The following is a 16714-nucleotide window of genomic DNA, read 5'->3' as shown; positions in this document are numbered from 1 at the left end:
ATATTACCTTACTTCCATATGTTGTGGCAAAACCCTTTCCCCCTGGTTCTGCTTTTTCATTAACACACAGGATCAGATGTTATAATCCCTTGTGCCAAAATCCAAGGAGAACACATATTCAGAGGCCCCTGTCCAAACCAACCTTACAAGCACGCTGGCTACCAAACTACCAACCAAAGGTGAAAAACACGAGACAACTAGCCCAACTGACAGCAGTAAATACAAAAAAAAAAAAAATGTACCTATCCTATAATATGGCTATCACAGCCTAAAGACAGCAATGCCACCTTCAACAGACCCAGGCTCTGTTTAAGTGCGAGCTCCAGGTAGTGACGATGCCCCCCTGACCAAACCAACCTTATAAGCACACATAAATGTACAACTGAGCCCAGTTTTTGTAGATATTAACTTAGATAATTAAATAATTTAAAATAAATGTTATTTATTTATTTAATATTTATTATACAGGAAAGTATTAAGAGTAACAAAGTTACAATTTAAAACGGGGCAGACTCAGTTAAGAGCTGATTTCCAGCAGGTTCCTGTTCTGCAGCACATATAACATAACGTAACAGGAACATATAACATATATAACATAACACATATAACATAACGTAACAGGAACATATAACATATATAACATAACACATATAACATAACGTAACAGGAACATATAACATAACACATATAACATAACGTAACAGGAACATATAACATAACACATATAACATAACGTAACAGGAACATATAACATATATAACATAACACATATAACATAACGTAACAGGAACATATAACATATATAACATAACACATATAACATAACGTAACAGGAACATATAACATATATAACATAACACATATAACATAACACATATAACATAACGTAACAGGAACATATAACATATATAACATAACACATATAACATAACGTAACAGGAACATATAACATATATAACATAACACATATAACATAACGTAACAGGAACATATAACATATATAACATAACGTAACAAGGCACATCACACGTCACATTTACATACGACACATGACAGGGACGTCACAGCACGTCAGACCTCAGCAGCACCGACAGTCATCTATACAAGTCACTGTTTGCACGTGTATGTGTTGAGGAGTAGCAGTTTATAGGCTTAAATAATTGCATTAAGTAGTCATCGCAGGTTATTGTAATAAATATAGATATTTTAGGGATGTAGTAAATAGTAGAAAGTGTGCGTAGACAAAAAATGAACAGTAAGAGTCTGTTATAGGAACCGCTTTTGCAAAAGGTAGCCATATCCAGACGTCTGCAGTGGACTTACCATAACTGCATTATAGGAGCAGTACCGATATGACTGAATGAAAATACGTTGCAGTTTTAACACTGAGCGCCGGTGTCTGGTGTGAAGGCTTTGTCCATTGTGCGTTCGTCCTCCTAACCCTCACTCCTCCACGAGGACGTTGACCACGCCGTGAACCTGCGTGAGCTCCTCGCAGTCCACCGAGGCCAGCAGCTTCCTGGGCCCCGCCAGCGTCGGCACCAGGCTCTCAATCCGAGAGAACGAGGCCTGGCTGGCGATGTCTCTGTGGAGGAATAAAGAAACGATGATGTGAATTATAATGAAATGACATCGGCGCATGTGGGACGAGAAAAAGTGTCAAAACAAAATAGAGAGACAGAGAGACAGTACACTGGTAGAGAGGAAGGGAGAGAGAGAGAGGGGAGAGGGAGAGGGAGACAGACAGAGACAGAGAGACAGTAGAGAGGAAGAGAGGAAGGGAGAGAGAGGGGAGAGAGAGGGGGGACAGGGAGACAGACAGAGACAGAGAGACAGTACACTGGTAGAGAGGAAGGGAGAGAGAGAGGGGAGAGGGAGACAGACAGAGACAGAGAGAGAGAGACAGTACACTGGTAGAGAGGAAGGGAGAGAGAGAGGGGAGAGAGGGAGACAGACAGAGACAGAGAGACAGTAGAGAGGAAGAGAGGAAGGGAGGGAGAGGGGAGAGGGAGAGGGAGACAGACAGAGACAGAGAGACAGTAGAGAGGAAGAGAGGAAGGGAGAGAGAGAGGGGAGAGGGAGACAGACAGAGACAGAGACAGAGAAACAGTACACTGGTTGAGAGGAAGGGAGAGAGAGAGGGGAGAGGGAGAGGGAGACAGAGAGACAGTAGAGAGGAAAAGAGGAAGGGAGAGAGGAAGGGAGAGAGAGGGGGGAGAGGGAGACAGACAGAGACAGAGAGACAGTACACTGGTAGAGAGGAAGGGAGAGAGAGAGGGGAGAGGGAGAGGGAGACAGACAGAGACAGAGAGACAGTAGAGAGGAAGAGAGGAAGGGAGAGAGAGAGGGGAGAGGGAGACAGACAGAGACAGAGAGACAGTACACTGGTAGAGAGGAAGGGAGAGAGAGGGGCGAGGGAGAGGGAGACAGACAGACAGAGAGACAGTAGAGAGGAAGGGAGAGAGAGAGGGAGACAGACAGACAGAGAGACAGTACACTGGTAGAGAGGAAGGGAGAGAGAGAGGGGAGAGGGAGACAGACAGAGACAGAGAGACAGTAGAGAGGAAGAGAGGAAGGGAGAGGAAGGGAGAGAGAGGGGGGAGAGGGAGACAGAGACAGAGAGACAGTACACTGGTAGAGAGGAAGGGAGAGAGAGGGGCGAGAGAGAGGGAGACAGACAGAGACAGAGAGACAGTAGAGAGGAAGGGAGAGAGAGAGGGAGACAGAGACAGAGACAGAGAGAGATATATATATAGAGAAAGGAAGAGAGAGAGAAAGATTGTTTCTCTGCGTTAACACTAACTCAGAGAGGTTGACTAGGGTAGATCTTCTTTCTCTTACCCGATGGCAATCTTTCGAATGCTCAGCAGGCCCAGGCCTTCTATGCGCAGCATCACTGCTTTCAGCGCGTGTGGGAGTGGATTGGTGAAGGAGATCTCTGCTTTCATCGTCTTACCCACCACCGCCTTCCCGATTGTCTTCAAGAAATGGCAGAAATAACTTGTCAAAAAACTCAAATCGCAATCAAATTCATCCTCTCCCTCACATATTTGTGTGTGTGTGTGTGTGTATGTGTGTACATATGTGTTTGCGTATGCGTGTTTGCGTGCGCGCACGTGTGTGTGCATGCATGCATTTGCTGGTGCATGCACGTGTGTACGTTTTCCCGCTGTAATTGATTAGTTTGAACGCGCGGTCACCTTGATGAGCAGGTCAGGTGTCCTGAGTCGGAAGCTGAACTGCGTTGCCAGGACCTGCTGGGTCTGGCGGACGCGGCCAGAGATGGTCAGCATCAGGGCGGCCTGGTCCACCAGCCGGCCGCGGTACGTCTCGTACGGCAGAGTCCACTCCACGCTCGTCACTGCAAACCATACGGCATATATGCTTACTTCTTGCAAGACAAGACGTGTATCAGAATCAGAATCAGAATCTTATTTATTGCCAAGTGTGTTTACACATGCAAGGAATTCTTTTCGGTGTGGTGGTGCAAAAACAAACAACAAACAAACAATAGTGCAAAAAGAGAAGATTAGCTATGACTCACATTGCTATTCACTATTACTATGCAGTCATTTAACTGTGTTATTATTCGTTTTTGTTATTGAGATAATGTCATCAAAACACCAGTAACTACAGCCATCTTCCCTCCGGATGTAAGAAGGCGGGCGGACACATCCCCAGAGGCCCCCGGGGCCCCTCCTCACCGCTGTCGGGCGGTAGGTCCACCTCCGTCGTGTCCCTGCGCAGGGTGGCCTTGTGGACGCCGGTGTAGTACATGACCGCCACCTGGCTGTGGAGGGCCACACTGCGCCGCTCCGAGCTGCCGTTGGTGAAGGTGACGCTGAGGTCTGCGTCGCTCCCCACGCGCGGACCGCCCCCGCCGTCGCCGTCGTCCAGCGTCACCCGCACGGAGACGTCCTCGGCGGTCGCCGCCGTGTAGGTCTCCGGCTTTGAACCGTAGCGAGACGCCGACTCCACCGCGATGCGCTCCTCCTCCGAGCCTGAGCAAAACCACGCGCACTGGATTAGATGTGGGATTATGATAATGAATTAGGTGTGGTGTGGGATTATGATAATGAATTAGATGTGGGATTATGATAATGAATTAGATGTGGGATTGTGATAATGAATTAGATGTGGGATTGTGATAATGAATTAGATGTGGTGTGGGATTATGATAATGAATTAGATGTGGTGTGGGATTATGATAATGCGGGATTATGATAATGAATTAGCTATGGTGTGGGATTATGATAAGGAATTAGCTATGGTGTGGGATTATGATAAGGAATTAGATATGGTGTGGGATTATGATAATGAATTAGCTATGGTGTGGGATTGTGATAATGAATTAGATGTGGTGTGGGATTGTGATAATGAATTAGATGTGGTGTGGGATTGTGATAATGAATTAGATGTGGTGTGGGATTGTGATAATGAATTAGATGTGGTGTGGGATTATGATAATGAATTAGATGTGGTGTGGGATTATGATAATGAATTAGATGTGGTGTGGGATTATGATAATGAATTAGATATGGTGTGGGATTATGATAATGAATTAGATGTGGTGTGGGATTATGATAATGAATTAGATGTGGTGTGGGATTATGATAATGAATTAGATATGGTGTGGGATTATGATAATGAATTAGCTATGGTGTGGGATTTTGATAATGTGGGATTATGATAATGAATTAGATATGGTGTGGGATTATGATAATGAATTAGCTATGGTGTGGGATTTTGATAATGTGGGATTATGATAATGAATTAGATATGGTGTGGGATTATGATAATGAATTAGCTATGGTGTGGGATTATGATAATGTGGGATTATGATAATGAATTAGATATGGTGTGGGATTATGATAATGAATTAGCTATGGTGTGGGATTATGATAATGTGGGATTATGATCATTTTTGAGCTCCTGATAGAGAGGTGAACTTGATACCTTCAGGATGTTTATAGAGATGGGTTATATCGAGGCGCTCCTCTGAGCCCACTGCCTTGGTGCTGATGTGGTGGCCCACAGCGTGCTTCTCGTTGTAGATCTGTGTGAAGGTTCCGTCCAGATTCCTCTGCCAGTAGATTTTGTCGCTGTTCACCTGCAGTAGAGAGAGAGAGAGAGAGGGAGAGAGAGATAGCGAGAGAGAGAGGGAGGGAGCACGAGGGAGAGAGGGAGAGAGAGAGAGAGAGAGTAACACACTGGTGATTTTTACCACCAGTCATATCAGGCTCAATCAGATGGTGTCTGTCGGGTCATTGATGGATGGATGGGGGGGGGGGGGGGGGGGGGGGGGGGGGGGGGTATTTCTGTCGTGGAAAATAGGAACTTATGAACTTCTTTTCATATCCTTTGTGTTTTCAACACGCAATGTTTCCCTCTAAAAGTCCGGTAACATTTGTTTCAGTAGACTTGGTAGACGCAAACTATTTATTCTAATGACTGTGCCCCCTTGTTTGACCAAATGTTTTGCAGTCAAGAATGTATTTCATAAACTCTATGTTAGGCCTGGGCAATAAAACAATAAATTATCGTATCGTGATAGACTTTTGATCAATATCAATATAAAACAACATATAAAACATCAATATATATATAGATAAGAGACTGGACCACCGAATCTAGCAGCTGGGTTTGTTACACAAACACGGTTCCGTACTTATTTACAATAGTTGAGTGTTTTTCATCGTTGTGTCGACATTGGAGTATTGATCAATGCAGAACAGTGGAAGGTCGTATTAAGTGTTAAACAGAAGTGGTTAAACCCATCATGGTAACTCCTAGTCTTTTTAGGTCATTCAAATGATCAATAGTTGATCGATATCGATCAACGTGATCGAGTTATATCGTGACGTGTCTTTCAGCCATATCGCCTCTATGCCCACGGGGGCATCCGTGGCCTACTGGTTAAAGAGTTGGACCGGTAACCGGAGGGTGGCCGGTTCGAATCCCGACCGGTAGGCAAAAATATGGATGGGGGGAGTGGTTGTGCAACACTCTCCTACGTCCTCATCCACGGATGAGGTGCCCTTGAGCAAGGCACCTGAAACCCCCACCTGCTCCCCGGGCGCTGCACTGCGGCTGCCCACTGCTCTGGGTGTTCACCGGCTCCCAGATGGGTCAAAAGCAGAGAAAGAATTTCCCCCAAAAAGGGATAAATAAAGGATAACTTAACTTAACTTAACCTCTATGCACACTTACCTCCGCAAAGACGAAGGGGCCGTCGTGCTGGAGGTAGACCTGGCCGCTGCGCAGGGCGGCCAGCGAGGCGGGCCCGCAGCGGAAGGTGCCCTGGCTGGTCTCCTGAGGCGTGGCGTCCACCGCCTGCCAGCCGCCCATCCCCGGGGGCAGGTCCGGGCGCGACATCCAGCAGTCGTTCCACACGTGGAAGTTCCTTTAGCGGAGAAGAGCGGGCACAGAGTTAAGCCTGCTTAACCCTTAACCCTACTCAACCCTAACCCTGCTTAACCCTAACCCTACTTAACCCTGCTTAACCCTAACCCTACTTAACCCTACTTAACCCTAACCCTAACCCTAACCCTTAACCCTACTCAACCCTTAACCCTACTTAACCCTTAACCCTGCTTAACCCTAAACCCTACTTAACCCTACTTAACTCTAACCCTACTTAACCCTAACCCTACTTAACCCTAACCCTACTTAACCCTAAACCCTACTTAACCCTTAACCCTACTTAACCCTTGACCCTACTTAACCCTAACCCTACTTAACCCTAACCCTACTTAACCCTAAACCCTACTTAACCCTAACCCTACTTAACCCTAAACCCTACTTAACCCTAACCCTACTTAACCCTTAACCCTACTTAACCCTTAATCCTAACCCTACTTAATCCTAACCCTACTTAACCCTTAACCCTACTTAACCCTTGAGCCTGCTTAACCCTAACCCTACTTAACCCTAACCCTACTTAACCCTTAACCCTACTTAACCCTGCTTAACCCTTAACCCTACTTAACTCTTAACCCGACTTAACCCTTAACCCTAACCCTACTTAACCCTAAACCCTACTTAACCCTAAACCCTACTTAACCCTAAACCCTACTTAACCCTAAACCCTACTTAACCCTAACCCTACTTAACCCTAACCTTACTTAACCCTACTTAACCCTAACCCTACTTAACCCTAACCCTACTTAACCCTTGACCCTAACCCTACTTAAACCTAACCCTACTTAACCCTAACCCTACTTAACCCTAAACCCTACTTAACCCTAAACCCTACTTAACCCTAACCCTACTTAACCCTAACCCTACTTAACCCTTAACCCTACTTAACCCGTAACCCTACTTAACCCTTAACCCTACTTTACCCTACTTAACCCTATTCAACCCTAACCCTACTTAACCTTAACCCTACTTAACCCTAACCCTACTTAACCCTAAACCCTACTTAACCCTTAACCCTACTTAACCCTAACCCTACTTAACCCTTAACCCTACTTAACCCTAAACCCTACTTAACCCTAACCCTACTTAATCCTAAACCCTACTTAATCCTAAACCCTACTTAACCCTAACCCTACTTAACCCTAACCCTACTTAACCCTAAACCCTACTCAACCCTAACCCTACTTAACCCTTGACCCTACTTAACCCTTAACCCTACTTAACCCTAACCCTACTTAACCCTTGACCCTACTCAACCTTAACCCTACTTAACCCTTGACCCTACTTAACCCTAACCCTACTTAACCCTAACCCTACTTAACCCTTGACCCTACTTAACCCTTGACCCTACTCAACCCTACTTAACCCTTAACCCTGCTTAACCCTTAACCCTACTTAACCCTAACCCTACTTAACCCTTGACCCTACTTAACCCTAACCCTACTTAACCCTAAACCTACTTAACCCTAACCCTACTTAACCCTAACCCTTAACCCTACTTAACCCTTAACCCTACTTAACCCTAACCCTACTTAACCCTAACCCTACTTAACCCTAACCCTACTTAACCATAAACCCTACTTAACCCTTAACCCTACTTAACCCTTAACCCTAACCCTACTTAACCCTAACCCTACTTAACCCTAAACCCTACTTAACCCTTGACCCTACTTAACCCTAACCCTACTTAACCCTAAACCCTACTTAACCCTTGACCCTACTTAACCCTAACCCTACTTAACCCTACTTAACCCTTAACCCTACTTAACCCTAACCCTACTTAACCCTAACCCTACTTAACCCTAACCCTACTTAACCATAAACCCTACTTAACCCTTAACCCTACTTAACCCTTAACCCTACTTAACCCTAACCCTACTTAACCCTAAACCCTACTTAACCCTTGACCCTACTTAACCCTAACCCTACTTAACCCTAAACCCTACTTAACCCTTGACCCTACTTAACCCTAACCCTACTTAACCCTAACCTTACTTAACCCTAACCCTACTTAACCCTAAACCCTACTTAACCCTAAACCCTACTTAACCCTAACCCTACTTAATCCTAAACCCTACTTAACCCTAACCCTACTTAACCCTAACCCTACTTAACCCTAAACCCTACTTAACCCTAAACCCTACTTAACCCTTAACCCTACTTAACCCTTATCCCTACTTAACCCTAACCCTACTTAACCCTTAACCCTACTTAATCCTTAACCCTACTTAACCCTAATTAACTCTAACCCTACTTAACCCTAAACCCTACTTAACCCTAACCCTACTTAACCCTAACCCTACTTAACCCTAACCCTACTTAACCCTAAACCCTACTTAACCCTTAACCCTACTTAACCCTAACCCTACTTAACCCTAAACCCTACTTAACCCTAAACCCTACTTAACCCTAACCCTACTTAACCCTTAACCCTACTTAACCCTAACCCTACTTAACCCTAACCCTACTTAACCCTTAACCCTACTTAACCCTAACCCTACTTAACCCTAACCCTACTTAACCCTAACCCTACTTAACCCTAACCCTACTTAACCCTAACCCTACTTAACCCTTAACCCTACTTAACCCTAATCCTACTTAACTCTTAACCCTACTTAACCATAACCCTACTTAACCCTAACCCTACTTAACCCTTAACCTTAACCCTACTTAACCCTAACCCTACTTAACCCTAACCCTACTTAATCCTAAACCCTACTTAACCCTAACCCTACTTAACCCTAACCCTACTTAACCCTAACCCTACTTAACCCTTAACCCTACTTAACCCTAACCCTACTTAACCCTAAACCCTACTTAACCCTAAACCCTAACCCTACTTAACCCTAACCCTACTTAACCCTAACCCTACTTAACCATAACCCTACTTAACCCTAACCCTACTTAACCATACTTAACCCTAACCCTACTTAACCCTTAACCCTACTTAACCCTAACCCTACTTAACCCTAACCCTACTTAACCCTTAAACCCTACTTAACCCTTAACCCTACTTAACCCTAAACCCTACTTAACCCTTAACCCTACTTAACCCTAACCCTACTTAACCCTAAACCCTACTTAACCCTTAACCCTACTTAACCCTAACCCTACTTAACCCTAACCCTACTTAACCCTAAACCCTACTTAACCCTTAACCCTACTTAACCTTAACCCTACTTAACCCTTAACCCTACTTAACCCGTAACCCTACTCAACCCTAACCCTACTTAACCCTTAACCCTACTTAACCCTAACCCTAACCCTACTTAACCCTAACCCTACTTAACCTTAACCCTACTTAACCCTTAACCTTACTTAACCCTAACCCTACTTAACCCTTAACCCTACTTAACCCTAAACCCTACTTAACCATAACCCTACTTAACCCTAACCCTACTTAACCCTTAATCCTAACCCTACTTAACCCTAACCCTACTTAACCCTTAACCCTACTTAACCCTAACCCTACTTAACCCTTAACCCTACTTAACCCTAACCCTACTTAACCCTAACCCTACTTAACCCTAACCCTACTTAACCCTTAACCCTACTTAACCCTAACCCTACTTAACCCTAAACCCTACTTAACCCTTGACCCTACTTAACCCTAAACCCTACTTAACCCTTAACCCTACTTAACCCTTAACCCTACTTAACCCTTAACCCTGCGCTATGTGTGTAGTCCAGTTAGCGGCCTCTAGTCACTCGAGTCATAGCTTAGTGCGGGTCTAACATTTGATACAACAGTTTCCCCTCAGTAGAACAACGCTCATGATAATACACACCAGATGGAGTCCACGTTAAGGGAGTCTAAGGGATCGAGGTTCTCGTCGAAGTACACGTCTGTCGTCAGGGAGACGTCTGTGTCGTGGGCGGAGCTGAAGTTGGTCACGCTGCGGGTGGGAATGCCCAAACATCGCAACACTGCGGAAGAAGAGACACTCATATCCGAACTCTTTACCACGTTAACGATAACAGGAAAGCAGCTTCCGCATGAGGCCGAGATTAAAGTAAAAATTTAATTGAATTAAACTCTATTTTGAAGTAGGTAAGGAAGGTCATGGGGTTCAGAAGCTAAGATAATTATCACAAGTACTAGTAATTCAACACTGGTTAAATATTGCAGCAACAGCACAGCAAAGAAAAACATGAAAAGAACAACGATTGTGCCACTATGCAATGCTTTGTCTTATCAACCGCAGTCGCAGTCGAGTTGATATGGACAGAGCGTGACTCTGAACACTGAACCCTCACCGGTCGTGGTGACGCCCGAGAAGACCCAGCACTGTCCGTATCGGACAGGTGCGCCCCCGCCCTCATGGTAGCTGTTGAGGATCTCCACGCTCCCGCTCCAAGCCGTGGGAGAGGTCCCGTGGGAATAGTCCCCTGACCAGTTCCCCTGGATCACTCCTCCGTCATCGGGGGCGTTGATCTGAACACCAGAATATTGTTTTAAAGATTTTTTTTTTTTTTGCATTTTTCAGCTTTATTATAGAGAGATACAGAGAGGAAAGTGTGGCAGACAGAGGGGAAGACATGCAGTAAATGACCACAGGCCGGATTCGATCCTGGGTCTCTGCGATTAGGACTGTGCCTAATATATGGTATGCGCCTTAGCCCAGTGCGCCACCGGGGTTCCCCAGAAAACTGTTTTGTATACATTGTTTACAGATGTCCTGTATTAAAGCTGCTGCAGGTCACATTTAAGAGTTAGAGTAAAGAGAGCACGATTTTGAAACTAACCCTAACTAAAAAAAACACACCCTGCCTCTCTGCTCCCGCCCTCCCTATGAGATAGCCTTAAACCCCCCCCCCCCCCCCCCCCTCCTCCCTGGGAGCTGAAACATATGTAATGTAGTCAATGGAGAGAGAGTTTTCTACTGTTTGAATTATGCCATGAATTAAACATATATGTCTGTCTATTTAAAAGATAACTTTGCAAGGCAATAAAGACGTAACTTTCTCTCTCCACAAGCTGCCCAGAGCCGCTGAGGCTGACGTTAAGTTGATGCGGTGTGTTTTCTTTATCAAGTCAAGAGAAAGTCTTAAAGCAGTGCCATGATATATAGCGTCATTTACATTAAGAGGTGGGGTCGTCCCTCTTCAAAAGGTCTAATTCTGATAACAAAGAGTCAGACATTTCCTTAAGGTTAAAAAAGAGATTGTTCTCGAGTCCCAAATCTCGAGTCTCTAGTCACTGTGTTTGTGACTTAAGTGCATTTCGAAGTCGCAAACTTGCGTCCACATCTCTGCAACTCTCCCGGAAATCTCTGCATCTACTAAAGCTGCGTTTCACTCACTCATAAGATAAGATAAAGTATACTTCAATGTATATCATAGCCATCGGAGGGCTATGCCATTTATATCTAAAACTACCCTGAAATAATAGCTCTTCAATCTTAAAATGCAATATCTCCGTTCATCTTTACCTACCTTCTGTTTGCATAAATTCAGAAACGTGAAAACCCACACTGTACACGCTCATTTAGGAATGCGTGTTGGGCTTTCATTAGAATATACAGCAATGCGTACAGTACGCATGTCTGTCACAGAGTAACGTCAGGTCTGATAAAGTATCAGGATTGGCATAATGACACATGATACAGAACCAGGACTGGAGACGTGATATATGTCCAACCCTCGTCGTGTTGTGTACGTGTGTCTCACCATTGCTGAAACAACTCGAACAACATTAACAGGGCTGCCCGACGCGGGGGTCCCACTCTTCTCCAGAACAAAGAGGCAAGCCGCGAGCATTCCCCCGCTGAACTAAAAAGAAATCACTGACCGTTACATGCAAATTACAGTATTAAGCATTAGATTATTTTTTTATTATTTTAAACATTTTTATCTATGTGATCTCCCTGTCATTTAACTATTTTAATTCATTAAGCACATTGTGTTACCGTTCCGTGTATGAAATGGGCTATATAAATAAAACGACAGCCCTAGACAGCCCTACATAGTCAGAACGTTGTAGGAATAATGGACGTTTGTGTGGGATTTAGCAGGAAAAAGCTAAAGAAGTTTAACTTTACATTCAACACATTTAATGAGGGTTACTCTAGTGCCATTTGATCATTAAGAGATTACCCTTAACAAAACCAAACCATCAGTTTGTCACCATGGTGGCTGGAGTTTCTGAATAAAGCATCCTGAATACCCACCGCAGATACTGCCCAGGTGGGCCCTCACCTGTCCAAAGTTCCACGTCCGCACGCCGATCTGCTGCTCGGTGCCGTAGTACAGCCTCCCGACGTCGTTCAGCACGTACTCCTTCCTCTCCTCCTCCTCATCCATGTACACTGCATCCTCTGACAGCGCAAAACGGATTTCTGTTTGTTTTCACTATAGTGAAACTGGGGTCGCATCTTTTTTTTAGATTACAGTTTCATTCAGAGGAAATTGTGATTTTTGGTGTGGTTAAAGCGATGTTTAATTCTCCTGGTGGTCAGATTGATGATTTACTTCCAGTTTGCCAACAGTGCAAATCACTCTAAACTCTAAACACTAAAATTACATTTAATTACATAATTGCTGTAATATGAATGTTAGGTGTGTGGCTGCTGTCTCCCCTCTCCTTCTCTGTCGGTGTCATCAGCCAACCCCCTGTCCAATGTGACAGCTGTCCGTCGGCCAGTCAGAGTCATCAGAGGCCTTGTTAAACGGCACCTGTCTCTCCATTGTGATCCTCTCCGTTTCTGTCTGTTTGGGTTCATGTGTGAGGGGTTTAGGTGAAAAGGTGAGACACCCTTGGGTTTACACTATCATCACAAAGTGTTCCTCTGTTATCCCATCTAGTTAGAAGCAGGGCCGCCCTCTGTATGTCATAACCTAGGTTGTGTGTGCTTACTCAGTAGTTGTCACTTTATTTTTGATTTCTTTGATTTGACTCCACTTATAGTTCCCCTATTCCCCTTGGCACATTTTTTCCTGTTATACTTTTCTAATAAATACACCCGTGTATTAGTTTTCTGTTTGTGCCGTGCATTTGTCCCTCCGGTCAGTTTCGACGTACTAATGTGTTGCGGTTCCCCTACCCCTCCCCCTAGACGTAGCCAGCCTACATCTTGGAGCCGTGACAACGGAGCTAATTAAACAGCAGGGCAGATGGCGGGAGATGATATTGTACATGACTTGGAGGCACGGGACCTGCCTGAGCAGCGGGCTTCGGTTGCCTCACCTTCACACCAGGGGTTGAACAACAGGTAGACGTTATCGGTCGGCTGATGTGTTGAAGTGAGCGTCGCCTCGGGTCCGGATGTCACCACGCTGAGACGGTAACAACCAATCACCGCCGTGGGGGCGGAGTTCACAGACAGCTGCACCCGGTCGCCTTCTTCCTTCACTATCTTAGCCTCCCAGCGGTCGTCCTGCAGCTCGTCCACTAGAGGAACGATGACGAGCGTTCCCTTCGGCACTTCCGGAGCGGCTCCTGCAGAGAAACGCATGGAATGCAGGAGAATTGCATTGATGACCTGGGTCATAACGGCCTACTTGTCAGAAAGAGGTCTTGATTGACATCGACGGTCCTCTAGAAAATGAGCCCCGCATTAAAACAAACTTAAGATTTAAAATATGAATTACAACAATTAGGGGGGGGGGGGGGGGAGTTTTGGGTGAACTGTCAATCAACCAGGGTGGCACCTGGGGTGGCCAATCAGGTTCCAGGGGTGGCCAGTGCCACCCCCGGCGCCCCCCCCACTCTGGCTCCGCCCCTGGATGTAGGGGACTGAATAATGTTTCACTATAAAAGGCATGTACTTTCATTGCGTCAGTGAAAATGCTTTTGTGTTCCCATGTTCACGCTCCATTACACCAGACACTTTGCTCTCAGAGAAGGGTCTGACGAGGAGTTATTTTTTTCCTAACTGGCTGACCTGTTTTAAGTTCCAGGTGAAGTTTGTCGGTGGTGGGGTCAAAAGGTCGCGAAAGGTCGAGCCACATCAGGAAAGTCTGCCCCCGACGCAGGATGAGGTCGTCACCGTCGTAGAGATCCGTGTGGTGCTCTTTGCGGTTCTGCTCGGACCGTTCACTCATCAGGTCCACTGAGTTCACCTTCAGAATGTGAGCTGTAGGAGAGAGGAAAGAGTCAAAGGAGAACATGTATTTGTGTGTTGATGAAGGAGGGAGAGGTGACCCCCCCCCCCCCACAGGACAACCACCTCCAGCATGAGGAGCTTTCCTACGGAGTCGGCCGTTGAAGCCCAATCTAGTATTGATGCTAAGCAGACTTTATCTTCCACTCTTCACACTGACTATGAACTCCAAGTTCAAACTATATCTACATTTACCCATGTTGATGCTGACCTCTGGAAGCACGTTACAACCAGTTAGAAGCTTTGTTTGACGTTTGACAGCCAACGCGTCTAATCGCTAATGAGATTCTAAACTTCCAGGTAAAAACCCCCAATCAAGAATCCGATGCTTCGCTGCACGTTCATATTGTGTTAACGGGGACATGTTATACCACCAGGTGTGGTGTGATTAGCTGTTACAAGCCGTTTTGAAAATGTTTGAAAATGCTGGATACAGGGGCGATAGTAGAAAAAAAATAACCCTGAGCCTGAACTTTTCTTCCCTGGGAGGTAAGCGGGTAAGCCAAGATACATGCCCTGATCATCATAGTTGTCAAGCGGGATACAGAGGGATGCTCCCCTGGGGGGAAACTTGGATAAATAGTCCCTTAAATGATAGATTCTGGTGAATTGTGTGGAAATAAATGGACAACATTCAGACATGAGATGAACAAACCGAATATAAGCCCATATTACAGTAGCAGCTTTGTGTAGAGCACCAGAGCCCTTGGGACCCTGGGCCTGGTAGGCACTGTTCAGTAATCCATCCCTGCTTTCAACTAGTCACTAGTTAAGAAGGCCTACTGGTGTGCTTAGAGTGAAAGCGCCTCTCCGATCTTGGGAAGTCGTGTCAGACCACGCGAACGCGAACCTGATTTTTTTTTTTTTCCCGCAGACACGTTGATACGCCGGGAACGCTATCGGCCCAGTGGATAGACCAGCCTACCCAGTGGATAGACCAGCCTACCCAGTGGATAGACCAGCCCACCCAGTGGATAGACCAGCCCACCCAGTGGATAGACCAGCCCACCCAGTGGATAGACCAGCCCACCCAGTGGATAGACCAGCCTACCCAGTGGATAGACCAGCCTACCCAGTGGACTGCAGTGAACGTTGCTCATCTATCCGTCACACATCTGGGTGGACACGCCCTCCTGTGGTGTCAGAGGCGGCACATTTTCAAAACGGCGCGTAACGGCCAATCACACTCACACACCCGGTGGTACAATATGTCCCCTTTAAGTCGCTTGACCCCCTGAGCTGTGCCTGATATGAGCTCTGTGAAACCACGGGGGAAACGTGAGCGTGCTCCTACCCAGGCACGTGCACACATAGGGCCCTAGGGGTGCTTGAGCCCCTGCCCTTTTTGCCTCGCATTAAAAAGTGCCCTCTGAGTGTTCTTCAACAATCACGCCCGCAATAGCGCTCGTCCGGGATCGAACGCCCCACCAACAATCGCGCCCGCAATCACGCTCGTCCGCGATCCAACCCCCCCCCCCCGTCAACAATTTGGCACCTGCCCCTCAAAACTCCTGTGCACATCCCTGCTCCTACCGTCCTGCTGATCGCCGCCGTGGGACGCCGGCTCCTCTCCGCCCCCGCTGTCAGGCTTCTCTCCGCCCCCGCTGTCAGGCTTCTCTCCTCCCCCGCTGTCAGGCTTCTCCCCGCCCCCGCTCTCAGGCTTCTCCTCCTCCTCGCCGACCCCCGTCACCTCGGTCTCCGTGACGTCGTCGTCGTCCACCTCGGGCCAGCAGAACAACCCTGGGCAGGCCTGACGCATCCACAGACGACAACCGCCGCCCCGCTCCACCTGGTCCTCTCTCTTCTCCGTCTCCTCCTCCTCCACCTCATCCACCTCCTCCACCTCTCCCAGCGTGACGCCGGGGAAACGGCCCAGCGCCGTCCGGTCCCGCGTGGCCACGGGCATCCTGAGAAACAACAACACAAACAAAGTAAACGCGTGTATGGTATGTATGAGTACACACTGGCGTTGCCCGTGCGTTCCTCTACAGCGGAGGGTTAGCAGGCAGGGTTTAAGAGAGAGAGAGAGAGAGAGGGGCTGGAATCTTTCAGTTGGATACTTTCAAAATGAACCGCCCTCTGGCTGGTTTTGGTTTCTAAATGACCCGTCGAAACCAAACCATTTTGTTCTGTAAGATAAAGGTCATGACATCACATACTCGACCATCCAGTTCATCACACCCAGTTCACAC

General features: G+C 46.4%; 1 protein-coding gene across 1 annotated transcript; it reads right to left on the bottom strand.

The window, feature by feature from the left end:
• Positions 1–1443: 1443 nt before the first annotated feature.
• On the bottom strand, positions 1444–16428 carry LOC311353572 (protein-glutamine gamma-glutamyltransferase K-like; the record flags this gene model as incomplete). Its single annotated transcript, XM_084473489.1, has 13 exons — positions 1444–1585; positions 2842–2978; positions 3201–3361; positions 3705–4001; positions 4957–5110; positions 6211–6403; positions 10209–10347; positions 10678–10855; positions 12091–12192; positions 12619–12737; positions 13607–13858; positions 14304–14495; positions 16056–16428. 13 exons carry the CDS (start codon positions 16426–16428, stop codon positions 1444–1446), a joined length of 2439 nt encoding a protein of 812 aa, XP_084329615.1.
• Between the last annotated feature and the right edge of the window lie 286 nt (positions 16429–16714).

This window comes from Micromesistius poutassou (genome assembly GCF_964030765.1).
Source record: "Micromesistius poutassou genome assembly, chromosome: 9".
NCBI lineage: Eukaryota > Metazoa > Chordata > Actinopteri > Gadiformes > Gadidae > Micromesistius > Micromesistius poutassou.
This window is presented reverse-complemented; position numbering and strand designations above follow the sequence as displayed.